Source organism: Quercus lobata, chromosome 5 (genome assembly GCF_001633185.2).
Source record: "Quercus lobata isolate SW786 chromosome 5, ValleyOak3.0 Primary Assembly, whole genome shotgun sequence".
Lineage (NCBI taxonomy): Eukaryota > Viridiplantae > Streptophyta > Magnoliopsida > Fagales > Fagaceae > Quercus > Quercus lobata.
The window spans coordinates 3103950-3123695 of NC_044908.1; the positions used below are offsets into that span (position 1 = coordinate 3103950).

A 19746-nucleotide genomic window follows, 5' to 3' on the forward strand; every position below is an offset into this window, starting at 1 on the left:
TTGTCACGTAAGCCTTTTACTTAATAAAAAATACATCATATCACACCTGATAAAATCTCAATTAACTCTCTCTCTCATCAACATCTTTAATTTTAGAACAAACTTAAACCCAAATTTCATCCTTTTCTATACCAAAAAAAAAACCTCAAATCTCATCGTTTCCTGCAACGTTCGCTCAAGTTTTAATTTTTCCAATCTAAAATCTTATCATTTCAGCAGGTTTGTTTAAGATTTAATTTTTCTTGATTTCTTCTTTTTCCCAAATGGATTTCAAGATTTCTCAATCGTTCCAATTATCGTTTGCCCAAGCGAATGTTGCTGAGATTTCTTGGTACAAACTATTACTAATTGGATTACATCATTAAGCATATTCGGTTACATATTGGAACTTCATAAAAGACAAGATCCTATGTTAACAGCAACTATCAATATTTCAAAATATGGAACAAAAAACAAGATTCCGGCAACTGTCAATAAAAGGCAGGATTCTATGTTTCTATGTCAACTATGGAATTAAAAACAAAATTCTATGTTACTGTGCAAACCCATACCATCAAGATATCCAAACACACTTTCATCACCTAGTAAAACCCAATAACATATATATCAAAACAGACCTTGAAGTAGTGACTCCGGTGAACTGATGCAGTGGAGAATAGAGGTCCAGCGACGTCTGCGGTGATAAATGGAGGTCCAACAAGGTTTGTGGTGGGTGATAGAGGAGCTGAGGAGAGAGATAAGATTTTAGGGATTCTTTTTCACATTAGGTCTGAAAATGTGAAATACGGTTTTTTTTATTTATTTAAGTGTTATTAGGTATATGAGGATGTATTAATTTTAATTACTATGAGTCTAGTAAAAAGCTGATGTGGCATTCCATATTGGCTGGTGTAAACCCACCCGTCCTTATTGAATTTATTCTCTAAAATGAATAGCTTTTAAGTTTCCAAATTTGTCAAAAATATTATAAATTCACATAATGTGCATCATAACGCATGTCATAATGTATAATTTTACGCCCTCTCAACTAAAATCTCGGTTCTACCACTGATATGATAAGATTACATATAATTAACGTAAATGCATTCCTTTCAAAACAAAAAATGTTAATCCACATCCTTTGTAAGCCTATATGAGCCTAAGTACATTAACCCAACATTATAGCTCAATAACATGTTTTATTACTCTATTTTTTAAAATTAATTTTAATTAATTTTTTAAACTTTTTTCATTATTTTCTAGTACTAACCAAAACATCAATAAATTCAATACCATCTAAGATTCTAAAACACGTGAGAAACATCAATAAATTCACTACCAAGTTCCAGCCACTAACAGGTTTCGGCTGTTTTAAGTGCGCACTTAAAACAGGCGGAACCTGTTAGTATAGAGTATTAATGCACTTTGGTTTCCCTCCATAAATAATGCCATGATATGTTTAAAGTGCATTGCATTGTTCAAGATACACCTGCCCTTTGATTTTTTCTATGTAAATAAAGCCATGATAATTGCTACGTTAAAGAGCATTGCATATGTAGTCGCTAATTAAGTACACATGCCCTTTGATTTTCCATTGATCATTTCTCCCTATAAATACATGTCTTGTACGGTTATGTTTCACACACATTAGCCTAATATATTGATCTCTCTTGTTATAAAAAAAGGATTTCCAGAATCCTAACTATTCAGTCATGGGCGATTTTCCTACCACCCACGATGAACCATGTATGTTCTCTATATATCCCTCTCCAATGTTATTTCACTCTATATGTTCGAAAAAAATATCTCATATTTTCCGGCCTACAGTTAATTTTGTTAGACCTCTGTGAGGTAATTTGAAGATAAGAAAAGAAATAAATATATATATAAAATAATCATAAGAGTTGGAAGTCGGAACACATGAAATTGGCCGTATGTTAGACCTTTGTTTTGTTTTTAATTTATGCTTCTTACAATAATCTTTTGCTCATATAGAAAAAGTTTTTTGTCTCTCAAAATTTAAAATAAAAAGAAAGTATTTAGCTAAACATATATAATATGACATATGATAGATGATAGACGATGAAAACAAAATGTGTTTTATTTACATGATTTATGACCACACTATTCATTTTTCTAGTTCCTTTGACTTTATTGATTATTCTTCATAACTTGTCGATTGAAATCTTTCCCCAACGCTTCACCTACATATTATTATATACCCAATATTAATTTATAGATATCACCTTAATTATTCATATTATTGTATTGCAGTAATCACAAGATCAAGAAGACATTTTCCTCCAAATAATTTCTTACTTAAAATAGAGTCATACTCGTTACTGTCCGAGACTGGGCTAGAGTATAAGTCCGATCGATGTTTTTGAAGCTGGCGGGTATAAATGGTGGGCTCTAATTCTCTACCCATTGAACTGTTTGCTACATAAAATTATTAATGTTTAGTCAATTAATTACATCACCTATCTTCTTCTGCAGGAGGTTGTCTCTCTATCCAAAAGGAATTGAGAAAAAAAATGAAAATGGACATATCTCCCTCTACCTAGCAATCGCTGAGACAGAAGAACTTCCTCTTGGTTGGGAGGTTAATGCCGGCTTCAGATTGTTTGTATTTGATCAGATACGGGACGAGTACTTGACCGTTCAAGGTTTGCTCTCTTATAATTGATGCATAAATGTTTAATTCTAATTGGAATTGTAATCTTCTATTGTATTTTTTGTATGTCACTTTACGTTTTGATCATGACATTGACCTATTGCGGCAGTTGTCAAATGCCGCTATAGGTCTTTTTCAAAACAAAAGATGATAATTTCATTTTTGAACCTATTACGGCGCTGTATGAAAAAAGCGCCGCTAAATACCAAATCTATTGCAACGCTTTGACAAATGCCGCAGCAGGTCAGGGTTTGTAGCCAAAAAAAAACCGCTAGAGACCAGCTTTTTAGTAGTGCATATTTGATGATTTTTTTTTTTTTGGTTGTAGATGGTGGTGGTGGTGGTGCTATTAAAAGATTCAATGACATGAATAGTGAATGGGGATTTGCCAAATTTCTTCCCCCGGATACCTTCAATGATGTTACTCAAGGATACCTTGTGAATAACTGTTGCGTATTTGGTGTAGAGGTTTTTGTTCATGAACGTACTGTCAAAAGGCAGTGTCTTTCCATGATTGAAGAACCCGATAACAGCACTTTTACTTGGAAGATTGAAAGATTTTCGACACTGGATGAAGAAAGATATCACTCTCAAGAATTCACTGTTGGAGATTCAAAATGGTAATTTGTATTGCTGGAAGTTTTTCTAACATTGTTATCTTTTTTTCTTTTTTTTTTCAAGTTACTTTTCTAAACTTAGAAGCTTTTATTTGGAACTCTTTTTACTGAATCCAGGAAGTTACTAGTCTATCCCAAGGGAAATTCTACTGGAAAAAATACGGCGTTATCTTTCTTCTTGTCTTCATGCAATTGTATTCGGTCAGAGCAAAATGTTTTTGCGGAATTCACGCTGCGCATAAGGGATCAAATCAAAGGAAAGCACAAAGAAATAAGTGGTAAATCAAATATTCCTGTCATTTTCTCGTCAATGTTGGGAGTGGCGGTTGTTTGTTTTCAATATGCTTAGAATCGTACCAGAACTATGGTCAAAGTTGGGGTTTCTTCACTATGTATATATTTATTACCTAGTATCTTTTATTTGTTTTGATCCACACTAAGCTGAATTGTTTTTTTTTTTTTTTTTTCCTTTGCAGATAAACATTGGTTTTCTACCAAGGGTTGGGGTTTTCCAGAATTTTTGCCTCTAAAGGATATCAATGATGCAGCAAAGGGGTTTCTTGTGAATGATACTCTACTTGTAGAAGCTGAAATTATAGTGATGTCTAAAGTGAGGTGGTTCTCTAACAGCACATGCTAAACTGGGACGTGGGAACTACGTTTGGTGATACTGTGGTGTGGGACCATTATTAATACAATTTCATTGTGATTTATCTTTATGAGAATAGTATAAATTCCTCATGGTTATATTATTGTTGCAAGGATCTCAAGGATTTAAAATTTATTTTAAATCCTTGAATTTTTTATTATGGAATTTTAATTGAATATATCTAACTGTCTTCAAAAGAATTGGATAATAGAATTTTATTTAAATAAAACCATCTTAACATTTATTTATTAATAGAATTATAGTCGGAGAATAATTTTTAATTTCTTGAAACTTAGGTAACATAATTTTAACTAAACTAAACTAACTAATTAATTAAATAATTAATGAGAATATAGCCATAAAGAAAAGATAGTCACTTGACACAACCATAACTTTAAGAACTCAACTTTTATTAGAAAATGATAGATAATAATAACTAGAATTTAATCATGCACAAACGAATTGATGATAAGTGAGTAATATCACTTGGTATTAAAATGACGAGTCTAAATTTGGTAAGGACGAGGTATAAAACTCATGTTTTACTCATTTAATAATAGATTGCTACGTCAACCTTTTACTTAATAAGAAATACATCCTATCACACCTAATAACATCTCAACTAACTCCCACTTTCACCAATTTCTTTAATTTTAGAACAAACTTAAACCCAAATCTCATTCTTTCCTATACAAATATATATATATATATATATATATATATATATATATATATATATTTAAAATCTCATCGTTTCCTGCATCGTTCGCTTAAGTTTTAAATTTTCAAATCTGAAATCTCATTGTTCCGGCAACAACTATCAATAAAAGGCAGAATTCTATATATGTTTCTATGTTAGCTATGAAAAAAACAAAAAAAAAAAAACAAAACAAAATTCTATGTTACTGTGCAAACCCATACCATAAAGATATCCAAACACACTTTCATCACCTTGTAAAACCCAATAGCAAATATAGCAAAACAGGCCCCTTGAATTAGCAACTCCAGCAAATTGATGTGGCGGATAACAGAAGTCAGTGGCAGCGCCACCTTATGGCCAGGGTAGTCGACTACCCTGATCTAAAAAAAAAAAAATTATATATAATAATTTAAAATTGTATATTTATTTACCTTTAAAAAAAAATTTGGGACCAACCTAAATTTTTTTATGCCAATAAAATTAAATGTTGATCCATAATTTGAGCAACTTAACAATATATTGGGGTCTTTCAAGCAAAAATGAAAAACTCAAAAAAAAATTGAACTAAAATCTGAAAAATAAATAAATAAATTTATAATAAAACTACTATAGGCAGGGCAGTGGCTTGATTCCTTCGACTAAACACACTGCCCAATATAGCACAATTTTCAACCTTTTATTATTTTTTATTACAGTATTATTTTTCCTCACCAAATATATATTACTTGCTTCTTATTTTTAATTATTTTTTCTTGGTTATTCTTAACCATACACATCTTCTGTCTCCTCGATTTTTACTCTACATACTTTTAAATTTTATCACATCTTCATCTACACTTTTACATCTATGCTTTGCCTTCCTCCTTGTTCGTAACTTCTGTGTCTTCTACCAGTACCAATGTAGCAATGCATCTTCTCAAGTTTTGAGTTTCAAATTTCTCAATACAATTTCTTTTTAGCTGTACAAGTACCTTTGTTCATTTCTTTTCTTTTCATTTTTTTCCTTTTAAGGTTTTTTGGTTTACAAAATGCAAATTTGTTTTGGTTTTAAGAACAATTTTTTTTTTTTTTAAGCACAAACTTCATGCCGGCCGAATGTTGAATTTCGGCCAGTATTTACCAAAACACTCGAAATAGACCGGAATGATCCGAAATTTTTTTCCAAAGTGGAATAGGGTGGGTTATTGTTCCAGTTTGTTTACCGACATAGTATTTTCATTATGGCCGGAACGGCCGAAATGAAATGAAATTAATAACATTGAATCAAACTCAATTACCTAAAGGCTAAAAAGAAATAAGATTATATAATTTATACTTCCTAATGAACACCCTGAACAAAATTCCTAGAGCCGCCACCGACAGAAGTCCGGCAAGGTTTGCGATGGTAAATGGAGGTCCAACAAGGTTTGTGGTGAGAGACGGTGGAGTTGAGGAGGGAGATGAGATTTTAGGGATTCTTTTTCACATTAGGTTAGAAAATGTGAAATAGGGTTTTTTTTTTTTTTTTCTTATTTAAAGATGTTATTAAGTGTATTAGGAAATATTGATTTTACTATGAGTTTTAAGTAAAAAGCTTATGTGATATGTTCGTATTGGCTGGCGTAACCAAAGGATTTACACCCCGTCCTTAATGAATTTATTCTCTAAACTAAATAGCTTTTAAGTTTTCAAATTTGTTAAAAGTATTATAAATTCACATAATGTGCATAATTATGCATGTCATAATGTATAAATTTTAACCCCTCTTAACTAAAATCTTGGTTCTACTACTGATATTATGAGATTACATACAATAAATGTAAATGCATTCCTTTCAATTAATTTTAATCCACATCCTTTGTTAGCCTATATGGGCCTAAATACATTAATCCAACATAAAAGCTCAATAACATGTTTCATTACTCTATTTTTAAAAATTAATTTTAATTAATTTTTTAAACTTTTTTTAATTATTTTCTAGTACTAACCAAAACATCAATAAATTCAATACCATCTAAAACACCTGAGAAACCCTCAACACAGCTGTTATAGACCACTACAAATCAATAAATGTTTTTTTTTTTTTTTTTTTTTCAGAAGAATAATAGTACTGATTTAGTAGTTGGTAGTTGGTACAGAACAAACCATCCAATATGAACACGTACCTTGTTCAAAGTACCTCTAAGATTTCGGCAATTATCAATTTATCGCTCGCATACACTTCATGGAGCAGACCTCTCATAATGTGGGATCCCATGTATTTATAGAAAATAATTTTTTTTTAAAATAAATTTATTTTATAATTCGTATTAAATATAAATTTAAAGGTGTATTTAATATCACCACATTTATAATTTTAAATGACATGCTATAATTTTAAATGACATGCTATTTTGAATGGTACTCACTCATAAGATCTGCAAGAAACCAATCATGCTTCACAAAAAAATGATTGATTTAACTTTTGAGTGTCTCTTTTCTGAAATGGGAATGTAGCTCCAACGGTAGAGCGCTCGCTTTGCATGCGAGAGGTCGCATCTCCATTTTTTTTCATTATATTCACCAAACACGATGTGTCGTTTTTTTCATTTGAAACCTATATATAACTATTAGCTAGCCCCAAGTTCTTACTAGTTGCCTTTTCCTACTGTTAGAGATATGTATTAGGCATATTAGCCCAATGTAATAGACCCAAACCTAATCCTGCTTGTACTAGTAGTCTAGGGTTCAGTCGTCTATATATACTCATGTTATGACTCATTGTAACACAGGTTTTTGTATTACATTCTTATATAATAAAGATGTAACCCTTAAGAGATTCCTCTGTGGATATAGGTCGTCAAAACTGAACCACGAAACTCTCGTGTTCTCAATGTTCCTATTCTATGCTTCTCTTTCTGCATCCACTCTAGCATATACAACATGGTTATTTGACACCTACAAAGAACAAATGCAGAGTTTCAAATTTCAATACCCATTTCACAAGGTGTTCCGTCTTCTCTAGTTTGCTTTTACTGTTCTTCTGATCTCTTTTTGCTTTTGTGTATTCCCTTATGCATGTATATGTTTCAATCTGAAGTGGGTCCTTAAAGTTTTCTGTATTTGACTGAGTATTTCCCACTTTCGCTAGAGGACATACCAAGTGTTCACGTTAAATGTTGCAGAAGGAAATGTATCTCACTTTGTTTAAATTAACTCACTTAATATATTTATAAATCAACCAAGTGAGAAAATGGAGATTCTGGGTACCTAAAGACTAAAGTGTGTTACTTTCTGCATAAAGATTTTATTTTTGTTCTTCTAGTGAGTAGATACCACCTTTATTTGTATATATCTGAGTATATCCCACTTTTACTAGAGGATACCAAGTTTTCACGTTAATGTTGCTGAAGGAAATGTATCGCACTTTGTTTACACTAATTACCAAAAAGATTACACTACTAAAGTAACTCACTTTATATATTTATAAATCAACCAACTTTGAAAATGGAGCTTCTAGGTAGTTAAAGCATGTTAGAGCATTATCATCAGGTGTGTCAAATGCCAAATATTTGACATTTGACACACCAAACACTAAAAACCAACCCTCATCAGATATCTCAAATCTCAAAATTTTTGACACACGGCTACAGTACCGTCTCATATTTGAGACGGTACGGACAAATGTGCCAAAATTTTTATTATTATTTTATATACTTTTTCTCTCCTCCCCAGACATATCTCTCTCTCCACTTGGTTCTCTCTCTCCGTCAGGTTCTCTTTCTCAACTCTCATCTCTATCGTATCTCTCTTTCCTTAGTCATTCTCAAACGCAAATGCAAACTCAAGGTCTCCCTTAAAAACAAAACACAAAAAACTCTCTAAAGATCACTCAAAAACAAAACCACCGATCAATTTTCTTTGTTTATTTTCCTAGTTCCCCATCTCTCTTCGGCACTCCCTCTCAACCTTCGATCTCTCTAACTCTGACCCAAACTCTCATCTCTGTCTAGCCCTCTCTATTGCTCTTTCACAGCCACGTTGATCTCACCACAATGACCACCACGCCGCGCCGCCGAGCTTCATGCCATCCACCACGTCACGCCATGCCGCGCCGTCGAGCTTGCCGTACCATCCACCACACCACACCACACCGCTGAGCTTGCCATGCCATCCACCCCCACGCCGCCAATCTCTCATAGTGTGAGACATTTCTTATCTTTTGTTTTCTGATGGTGGTTTTTTTTTTTTTTTTTTTTTTTGGTTGCCGTGGGTTTTATTGTTGTGGCTATTGGTTGATTTTCATGGGTTGTGGTGGTGGCTTTTTTTGTTGTTGCCAGTAGGTTGTGAGGTTCAAGTTTATCTAAAGGGATTGGAGGTTGGGTTTGTTTGATTTGGGATGGGTTTTGAGGTTTGTGAATGTGTTGGGTTGTGGGTTAATTGTGGCAGTAGTATTGTAATTTGGTGGTTGTGGTGGCCGTTGGTGTTGTTGGTGTGGTCGTGGTTGTTGTTGGTGGCCGTTGTTGCGGCAGTGGTGGCTGTGCCATTGTTGCTGTTGTTGATGAGAGGAGTTAATATATTATTTTAATATGTTATAAATATTATTTTAATATATAGAATTGAAGTATAGAACATCTGATAAATGGTATATTGTAAAATGATGTGCTAAAATGATAAAGTAGGTTTTTGGTATGTCAAAATGGCATTTTTTATGAGAGAGCTGATAAAAATGATCTTACTTTTTGCTTAAAGGTTTTATTTTTACTCCTCTAGAGACCACCTTTTTGTTTGCATATATTTGATTCATGTTTTTTTTTTCCTTACTTTTTGGTAATGGCATAGAACTTTTGTATTTTATGCTTGTTTCAAAGATATCTCAGCTTGGAGCTAGGATGGTAAAGAATCTCACAAGAAGTATATACTTGAAGTTGACATGCAATGTGTTGTGCTTCAGCTCGACATTAATATTGGATCAATTCACTAAAAGATACGAGTGGGAGGCAGCTTTACCCCCATTTGTGGTTAATTTGTTTTCAATAAAATCTAGTCAGACATATTTAAGTTTATAAACAGTTTTAGTGGTAGCCTTCTTTAAATAATAAATATGTTAAACTTGAGATATAAAGCGTTCCAACTGATGATTTTGTGTACATGTGGAATGGAAGTTGGAATGTCTGATCCCTTTTGTAGTCTAGAACCTAATTAGACGACCACTTTTTTCTTAAATTCCCTTGGTACAATGCTGTATCCTATCTTGGATCTTAATTTGAGTGGATTTTTCTCCGAAGTTGCCCCATGTGTTAAGAGACATAGTCCAACAGAGCACTTGACAAAATGCAGGATTTGATTTGGTCATAAAACACAAAAATCTGTATTTCATGTTGCCTTGTCAAAATGCAGGATTTTGATTTAGTCAGACATGAAATCTGCATTGTTAATCATGATTAGTGGTGAAGAAGACAAGGTTAATTTTAGAAAAGTGAATTTCTTGAAGATAACTCTGGCTTTAATATTGGCACAAAAATGTTACTAGTTTTCCCCTAGCTTCTTTTAACTTGTATTAGTAATATAGTATTTTATTTGTTATCAATATGATTGGAAGACACTAATTCATAGTGGCATGTGCACTTTCATGTGGGTGGGAGCTGAGATGTGATATCTTTAGGGCTTTGGAATTTTCTTTCTGTACAAGTAGAGCTACTAACTATCTTGCCCAATATCAAGAAAATCAGAGGTTATTGGATTGCTTGTGTGACTGTGTGCACTGAAACCCTTATTTTATTATATCTTGTAATTACAATATTTTTCAACTTCACAATCTGTATTTGATTAGTAGAGGGTGGACTCATATTCCAGGATACTCCCATGTCTCAAGCCCAGATTTTGCAATACTAAGTTATGTCCATGTAGTTAAGACAAGGCTTTGTTGAATTGAATGAAGTTTGTAGTCATTGGGACCAGTGCTTCCAAGTATTTTTAACACATGCTCTCAGTTGTGCCAGGTGCTGTTCCCAGTACATTTATTGGTGTTTTTTTTGCTAAATATTCGGTTTTTAAATATATTTTGTTAAAAAGTATTTATTACAATTTATTTAGTTATGGAGCCTTTTTTTGGAACTCAACTTTCTCAAAATGAAATTCAAAGTAAAACTCAATTTCGCCAAAGTTAAGTTCTATGCAATTCAATAATATCATTGATATGTGGCAAATGTGGAACTTGATTTCTCAAAACTTGACTTCTACATTCCACTGAATTGCATAGAACTCAAACTTGGTGAAATCGAGTTCCACATTCCACTAAATTACTAAGTTACAATAGCAACTTTGTTACAAAATAATTTTCAAAAGCCGAATATTTAGCACAGACACACAGACACAGACACACACACACACACAGACACACACACACACACACACACACACACACAAAAAAAAAAAAAAAAAAAAAACCCGGAAGAAGAAGAAGAAGAAAAGGGGGTCAGATATTTCAAGTGTCCCACGTGCTCCCACCTACCTACCATTCTCCACCACTCATTTTCACACTATCCCTTTTCTCTCTTTTGGCCGGTCAACAAGGGTCCTCTACTCTTGTTTTCTTTTTCATCTTCTCACAAATACAAACACTCATCTCACACTCCCTCGCACTCTCCCACCGGTATCTCCATGCCACCATCTCCACCATCTTTTTTCCAGCAATGTCACCGGAAAATCCTTATGAACCTCTAAGCATCTTCATCTTTTATTTGAGGTAAAATTAATTTCTAATCCTTTTGGTGAGTTTTATATTTTGCTTGAGGTTATATTTTTATCTAAACTTTAATAATGATACCCATGTGATTTATGAGCATTGAAAGTGATATTTATGTGTTTATATGTATGGGTTTTGTATTGGTGGAATTATTTAATGAGTGGGTTTATGGTTTGTGTTAATGATTACTATCTAAGGTTTATTTATGGTGGAAATTTAGGGGTTTTGAGTTATAACATGTGATGGTTGGTAAATATAATTTTTCCATTTCTATTGGGTTTATTTGGAGTTAGTTGAAGTTCTAAATTTCTTTTCTTGGAGGATATTTTGATTTTGCTTACATGGGTCTCTTGATGATGTTGTGTAAATCTTATGGAAACTAGTCATAATGTTGGAGGTGATATTGAATGGGTTAACTTTATAAATTGGGGTCTATGCCTTGTGAATTAATTTGTTGAGAAACTTTGGAAGAGGAATATGTTATTGATGAGGTTAAATACTAGGCTTGCCTAATTAAGTGTTTATTTGGCAATTCTTAAATTGTAGCTTGATACAATTTTAAACTTTATGCTTATTGTGTTAGGTTTGCTTGATATTGTTGAGGTTCTAGCAAATCTCCTTCGGAGCTTGGAGAATTAGGCTTTTTACGGGTTGCAAGGTAAGGAGCTTTTTAATGGAATTTTGAAAAATAACCATGTTGCATAAATGTTGTTTTTGGGTTAAACACATTTTTGGAAACTACTTATGGAAACTATATTTTCCTAAAAACTGTTGTGTCATAACCTTAATATATATATATATATATATATATATATATGATTATATATGAAAATGCATCATATTTGATATTGCATTTGGGGAAATGCATGAATTGTTGATATGGAAAAATGAGCATCTTTTATTTAATTTTTGATAAGAAAATCATGGATTTTATGGTATATTAGAAAATTCAAAGATGCTTATCTTGTCTTGTTACGAGGGAAATCGATTGAAAATCTCTTGACAAGAATGAAGTTGAAAACCTTACAAACTTTGTAGAAGATAGATTATTTAAGGTTTTTCTGAAACTACTTGGACATGAACTATGTGTTTCAAAGTAATGTAACCTATGAGCTTATGTGGTTTTTAACACCATGCCATGTGTGATTTCTCAGTGATCACCCGATTTGGTTTTCGTAGTCTTTGTAACAACGGAATCAAATCTAGGTCAGTGCCCTTTCACTTTAGATGACGCGTTCTTCCCTACTACCCATGGGGGGAAGAGGTTCCTTAATTGTATATGGGTGAGGCTGCTGCCCATGGGGCCAAGAGACCACATGCAAAAGAGGTCTTATTTGACGCGCTCTCCCTGCTACCCATGGGAGGAGAGAAAAACCTTAAGGGTATGAGTGAGACTACTGTCCATGGGGCCAAGAGTCTGCATACCAGAGAGGACAATATCATGCCAGTTGTGAATGGGTGGATCCCCTGACTAGTATATGTAGTAATGCGGTATACTTGTAATAATTTACTTTATGTTAAATATTATAGATTTGGAAATTATATTGTTGGTGCTCACAGATTATAGTATATAATTTCAAGGTATTTACTTTGAGAAACTTTGTGTTTCATTATTTAATCATTCTTGTCATATTATTATTATTGAAGATGAAACTTGCATTTGCCCCCCCCCCCCAATTTAATTATGCTACTTACTGGGCATTAGCTCATCCTACCCTCTAACAGTTTTTCAAATTTACTAGCTATACCTTGGGTATGGAGCTTACTTCTTTGGTGATGATTAGAGTGCTATGTTAAATTTGGAGACTCTTGCTGTAAATGGTTGGTGGCTCGATCTTGCTATATTCAACGAGACCTTAATTAATTCTATTGGAGGTGAGTCGCTTGAGGTTTGTTAGCCTTTGGCGTGGTAGGCCTAGACACGATGTTAAGGTCCTTATTCTTGATAAGATTGTGACTTTGTGTAATTTAATCAGAGTTTTGTAATATATTCATGTATTATGTGGAGACACATGATTTTTAGTTATTGTTCGTAAATGTGTTATACAGCTCTGACTTGTAATGTGGAGATTTTAGTATGGTTATATACTCTTATCCTCTGGAAAAGAAAGGAAAATAAAGATCTCTTATAGTTTGATTTGCCAAAAAGGAAAAATCTACATGTACCCTTGAGATGTATTTCTCATGCTTTGGACCCTTTTGGGTTTGGGGCATGACAAAGGCCTTGCAATATCTATTGGATGGTATAATATTTTGTGTTTCAATTTATTACTATTGTTCTTTTTTCTTTTTATATGTAATTATCGTCATTGAATAGTATCTTGAATAGTTATGGGGTACATTATTCAAGAGAAGGGAGTAGGACTGCATGGAAGATAAAGATAATTAGAATCCTAATGTTTATTTGCATATTTCATATTTCATATAAGGGTTAGGGATTTTTTAGATTGGAATCATAATGTGCAATCAAAGAAGAAAAAACAAAGAATCATTTAAATTTTATACAAAAATCTATCAAAGTTACTTTTGCAAAATATTCATATATATTGTAGATAAATAAATAAATTTGCTAAACAATGTGGCCATTTAAGGTTCATTCCCAGAAGAGTAACAATATTTATTGGATAATACTCGATTTTACCAGTTAAAATAACTGGGACCCACAATTTTATGTTATAATTTATTATGTATGTTCAATTTTATTTTAAATTTCATCTAGCAAAATCGTTGCATATTGTATATTATTAATGTTACCCCATGTTTCTAAGTAAAGCATGCACTACCGCACACCCTTGGTGCAATGGTCACTCCACAAATATAAGTGCTTGTAGAGTGTAGGGGGTAAGGGTCGGGATTCAAGTTTCCAGAAAGGAGTTTCACACACATATACACTTAAATTAGGCTATAATAGAATTCTATCTTGTATCAAAAAAAAAAAAAAAAGTAAAGTATGCATTTATACAAACTAAGTTTTCCTATTAAATTATAATGATATAATGATTGTAGTAAATTAAACCACCTTCTCAAAAAAAAAAAGTATATTAAACCAAGATTAATTAATAAAATATATAACAAATTGTTATTGACAAAATATAAAGTAGAATATAAAAAGTGAGACTTGAGGATTTGTATCATCCCTTATTCACTTCACTTCCAAGTTCCATCCAATAACATGTTCCGGGTGTTTTTAAGTGCAGGATCCGACTTGTGTCCAATGAAAGTTTTCACTGGACACGTTGGATCTTGAACACATGTCCACTCTTGGACACGTTTCCAAATCTTGCCGTGTCCAATGAAAATTTTCATTGGACACAAGCCTTGCCCTTAAGTTCAATGATATGTTTAGAGTGGATTGCATTGCTCTAGAGTATTAACGCACTTGATTTCCCTCCATGAATAATGCCATGACGTGTTTAAAGTGTATTGCGTTGTTCCAAACACGTGCCCTTTGATTTTTCTATGTAAATAAAGCCACGATAATTGATACGTTAAAGTGCATTGCATGGTTGCTAAGTACACATGCCCTTTGATTTTTCTATGTAAATAAAGCCATGATAATTGATACGTTAAAGTGTATTGCATGGATGCTAAAGTACTCATGCCCTTTAATTTCCCTCTGATTTCTCTCTATAAATACATGTTTTGTACTGTTATGTTTCACACACATTAGCCTAATATATTGATCTCAAAGGATTTCCAGAATCCTAACTATTCAGTCATGGGCGATTTTCCTACCACCCGCGATGAATCATGTGTGTTCTCTGTCCCTCTCCTAAGTTATTGTCACTCTATATGTTCGAAATATATATATATATCTCATATTTTCTAGCCTACAAGTAATTATGTTAGACATCTGTGATGCCATCAGGTAATTTGAAGATAAGAAAAGAGATGAATATAAAAAATATGATTATAATAGTTGGAACATGAAATAGGCCGTAAATATGCAGTTGTCCATTCATGAATCTGAAATACTTTCTGTTTATTTTTTATTTGTTTTGTTTTTAATTTATGTTCCTTGCAATAATCGTTTTCTCATCTAAAAAAAGTTTTTTTTCTCTCAAAATTTAAAATAAAAAGAAAGTATTTAGCTAAACATAATATGACGTATGATAAATGATAGTTGATAGATGATATATGATGAAAAGAAAATGTGTTGTATTTACATGATCTATGACTTTATTGATTAGTCTTTAGAACTTCTTGTTTGAATTCTTTCCTGAACGCTATTACGTACCCAACATTTATACATTGCCCCTTAATTATTCATATTCTATTATATTGCAGTAATCACAAGATCCAAAAGACATTTTACTCCAGATAATTTCCTACTTAAAATAGAGTCATTCTCTTTACTGTCCAAGTCTGGGCTAGAGTACAAGTCCGATATTTTTGAAGCTGGCGGGCATAAATGGTGGGGGCTCTAATTCTCTACCCTATGAATTGTTTAGTCAAGTGATTATATAACTTGTCTTCTTTTTGCACGAGGTTGTCTCTCTATCCAAAAGGAATTGAGAAGAGTAGGAATGGTCATATCTCCCTTTACTTAGCAATCACTGAGACGGGAGAACTTCCTCTTGGTTGGGAAGTTAATGCCAGCTTCAAATTGTTTGTATTTGATCAGATACGGGACGAGTACTTGACAGTTCAAGGTTTGCTCTCTCACAATTGATGCATGAATGTATAATTCTGATCAACGAAATTGAAATATTCTATTTCATTTTTTGTGTCACTCTATGCTTCACCAATTGTGTTATATCATGTCTGTTTGATTTTATTTTATTACATTTTCTACATCTGAATTTTTTTTTTTTTTTTTTTTTTTTTTTTTTTTTTTTTTTTTTTTGTGTGTGGTGCTATCAAAAGATTCAATGACATAAATAGCGAATGGGGATTTGCCAAATTTCTTCCCCTTGATACCTTTAATGATGCTTCTCAAGGATACCTTGTCAATAACTGTTGCGTATTTGCTGCGGAGGTTTTTGTTCATGAACACAATGTCAAAAGGCAGTGTCTTTCCTTTATTGTAGAACCCTATAACAGCACTTTGACTTGGAAGATTGAAAAATTTTCGACACTGAATGAAGAATATTATTTTTCTCAAGAATTCACTGATCGAGATTCAAAATGGTAATATATATGCATGCATTACTAGAAGTTGCACTAACATTGTTATAAAAATGAAAATTTTGCTTTTCTGATCTTAGCAACTGTTATTTGTAACTCTTTTTACTGAATCCAGGAAGTTAATGTTCTATCCCAAAGGAGATTCTACTGTAAAAAATCCAGCCGTATCAGTCAACTTGTTCTTATGCGATTGTCTTCCATCAGAGCAAAATGTTTTTGTAGAATACAAGCTGCGCGTAAGGGATCAAATCAAAGGAAAGCACAAAGAAAATAGAGGTAAATCAAATATTTTTATCATTTTCTTGTCAATGTTGGGAGTGAAGGGTGATTATTTTCAACATACTTAAAATAGTACCATATAGTCAAACTCAAGGGTTTCTTCACTATGGATGTATTACCTGGTATCTTTCATTTGTTTTGCTCCAGTTCAGTTTGGTGAATTTATTTGATTTATTTTTCTTTGGCAGCTGAAGATTGGTTTTCTTCTTCAAAAGACTTGGGTTATCCAGAATTTTTGCTCCTAAAGGATCTCAATGATGCATCAAAAGGGTTTCTTATGAATGACACTGTACTTGTAGAAGCAGAAATTATAGTGATGTCTAAACTTAAGTAGTTAAATAACAGCACATACTTATCAGATGTTATCAGAGAGCTACATTTGGTGACACTGTGGGACCATTATTAATGCAATTTTAGATATATTTATCTATATGAGAATAGTTTAAATTGGTCTTGGTTATACAGTAATTAACAGTAATTAATGGAAAATGCGAGAATACTACAAATTTTATTACATAATGTTTACAAACTGATGTGATAATGGATATAAATAGTATATTTAACCACTTCATAAATCAATATTTGAATTTCCACTTTGTGATTTGTGATACATTAGTTTGTAAGCTCAATTTATTAATTATCGTTGCAAGGATCTCAATGATACCCTATATATGATACACGGATTATTTATCATAATTAATTAATTATCATAATAATTAGTTAGTCACATGAATCTCTAAATTAATTAACATAATGCATACATATATTGAGTCACTTGGCACAAAGATGGCTAGTATATAGTGGGTAAGAGTTTTGTTATATTAAACTACAAAATTATGATAGATGAATAAATTAATTAAAATAAATATTAATCTTTATTTTAAATCTTAATTTTTTTAAAATAGAATTTTAATTGGAGTATAATTTAATTTTCTTGAAGGTAAGATAATAAAATCTTACCTAACCACCGCACACCCTCGGTGCAGTGGTCACTCCACAAGTATAAATACTTATAGAGTGTGGGGGGCAAGGGCCGGAGTTCAAGTATTCAGGAGGGAGTTTCACACACATATACACTTAGATTATGCTAGAGTAGAAATTCTATCTTGTAAAAAAAAAATGAATAAATAAATAAAAATCTTACCTAAATTAAATCATCTTAATTAACAATTAATAACTTAGTTGGAGAATGTTTAATTTCTTGGAACTTAGGTAATAGAGTTTTTAACTAACTTAAACTAACTAATTTAATAATTGACAAGAATGTAATCATAGAGATAAAGATAACCACTTAGAACAATCATAACTTTAAGAACTCAACATTTTATTAGATATTAATAACTAGAATTTAACCATGCGTAGAATTATTGTTGATAAGGAATTTACATCACTTAATATATTCAAATGAATAGCTTTTAATTTTTCTAAAGTATTATACATATTCATATGCATAATTACATGTGTTATATATAAATTTTGTCCCCTCTCAACTCATTTTAGTTTCACTATATGATGAGATTACATATAATTAATGTAAATGCATTCCTTTCAACTAATGTAAATGTATTATCAATTTTTGTATTTCCAACGAAAACATCAAAGATTTAGGGTATGTTTGGTAATTGTTTTTTTTTTCTTATTTTCTGTTTTCAAAAGTAATTTTCTATTTTTGAAACTAAAAAAATTGTTTAGCAGCTCTAGATGAACAAAAAACAAAAATTGTTTTCAAAACTCAATTTGTGAAGTAAACTGAAAATATGCAAAAGGTTGTTTTCAGTTTCTAATTTTCAAAAATCAATTTAATTTAATGAGTTAATATTAAAATTCAAATTCTAGTAACAATATATTTTAGTATTTTCTATTTTTTTCTTCCAAAAACTAATTTTTTAATTACAACTAACTAAACATGTTTTTTATTTCAAAAATACAAAAAAATTCTTTTTACTTTATATTCCTAAAAACAAGTTTTTGAAAATTAAAAAAAAAAAAAATTTATTACCAAATATAACCATAAATTCTCCTCCTCTTTTCTCCTGTTGTAATTATTAGATTATCATGACATTTCGGACCAAGTTGTGCACCCTTTTTCTTAATGATATTCTTGGGTTGTGCACGTGTAAGAGGGGGAAATTATTGTTAATGTAGTGCACGTGTAAGAGGGGGAAATTATTGTTAATGTAGTGCACATGTAATTAAGAGGGATGCAGCTTTCAAAAAAAAAAATTTAAGAGGGATGTAAGGACCTTTTGCATATATATATATATATATATATATATATATATATATATATAATTAATGTAAATGCATTGTCAATTAAGATGAGGAAATTTTCATTAATAAAAAAATAAAATCTATTTATTATTAACAAGTAACACATATACTTCCGCGCATTCTTGGTGCGATAGTCACTCCACAAGTATAAGTGTTTGTGAGGTGTGAGAGGTAAGGTTCAAAGTTCAAGTCTCCAGGAGATAAAGCTTCACACACATATATATTTAGATTAGGGTAAAGTAAAAATTCTATCTTGTAAAAAATAAAAATAATAATAATAAAAAAATAAAAAAAAGTGACACATATAGAGACAATAAATTCGAGGTGGATGAATTGTGACTTGCCGTATGGAATTGGTAGGCCACATGGCCTGAATAGATTTTTTTTTTTTATAAGATTGCCACATGTAAAATATTTGAAGTTTCAAATCTGACAATTGGTAAAGCCTTGGTAAAGGCTTCTACTTTAATATATTAGATTAGATTAGATTACCCCAAAGAAAAAAAACCATTGATACAGATTTCAACAACTATCTCTTATTTCTGCTTGGTGAAGCCAACCCCTCAAAATCAAGGTAGCCAATATTAATCCAAAAGTTGGTTCGTTTTGTTTAGTGGAATAAAGTATTTTAGTAAAATATATGCAGATAGATAAGTATGTATTTATTTATTTAAAATCCAATTACTTTGTAATCTCAAATATTGGCCTAAATGCATTAATCCAACGTAACAGTTAATTAAAATT

General features: G+C 31.8%; 2 protein-coding genes and 1 long non-coding RNA gene across 4 annotated transcripts; all 3 read left to right on the forward strand.

Annotated features, from left to right (window-relative positions):
* Positions 1–263: 263 nt before the first annotated feature.
* On the forward strand, positions 264–3910 carry LOC115989298 (MATH domain and coiled-coil domain-containing protein At3g58210-like). The gene is made up of 5 exons (XM_031112971.1): positions 264–331; positions 2476–2645; positions 2982–3273; positions 3388–3548; positions 3747–3910. Exons 1-5 carry the CDS (start codon positions 264–266, stop codon positions 3908–3910), a joined length of 855 nt encoding a protein of 284 aa, XP_030968831.1.
* Positions 3911–11113: 7203 nt separating this feature from the next.
* Positions 11114–13351, forward strand: LOC115992150. 2 transcript variants are annotated; one of them, XR_004092432.1, is made up of 3 exons: positions 11114–11325; positions 11909–11983; positions 12480–13057. It is a non-coding gene; the product is annotated as an uncharacterized LOC115992150 (long non-coding RNA). The 2 variants fall into 2 exon arrangements; XR_004092431.1 differs by lacking the exon at positions 12480–13057 and adding an exon at positions 13068–13351 and having other exon boundaries at positions 11116–11325.
* Positions 13352–15167: 1816 nt separating this feature from the next.
* Positions 15168–17065, forward strand: LOC115989302 (ubiquitin carboxyl-terminal hydrolase 13-like). Its single transcript, XM_031112975.1, has 5 exons — positions 15168–15193; positions 15814–15960; positions 16192–16455; positions 16568–16728; positions 16920–17065. The coding sequence occupies exons 1-5, from the start codon at positions 15168–15170 to the stop codon at positions 17063–17065; spliced, it is 744 nt and encodes a 247-aa protein (XP_030968835.1).
* The last annotated feature ends 2681 nt before the right edge of the window (positions 17066–19746 follow it).

Excerpts from the sequence above, each read along its gene's own strand:
- LOC115989302 (XM_031112975.1), top strand. The coding sequence starts at position 15,168 with ATGTTAGACATCTGTGATGCCATCAG. Across the intron at positions 15,194-15,813 it reads GACATCTGTGATGCCATCAG|GTTGTCTCTCTATCCAAAAG; the intron begins GTAATTTGAAGA and ends TTTTTGCACGAG. Across the intron at positions 16,729-16,919 it reads AAAGCACAAAGAAAATAGAG|CTGAAGATTGGTTTTCTTCT; the intron begins GTAAATCAAATA and ends TTTCTTTGGCAG.
- LOC115989298 (XM_031112971.1), top strand. The coding sequence starts at position 264 with ATGGATTTCAAGATTTCTCAATCGTTCCAATTATCGTTTGCCCAAGCG. Across the intron at positions 332-2,475 it reads AATGTTGCTGAGATTTCTTG|GAGGTTGTCTCTCTATCCAA; the intron begins GTACAAACTATT and ends CTTCTTCTGCAG. Across the intron at positions 2,646-2,981 it reads CGAGTACTTGACCGTTCAAG|ATGGTGGTGGTGGTGGTGCT; the intron begins GTTTGCTCTCTT and ends TTTTGGTTGTAG.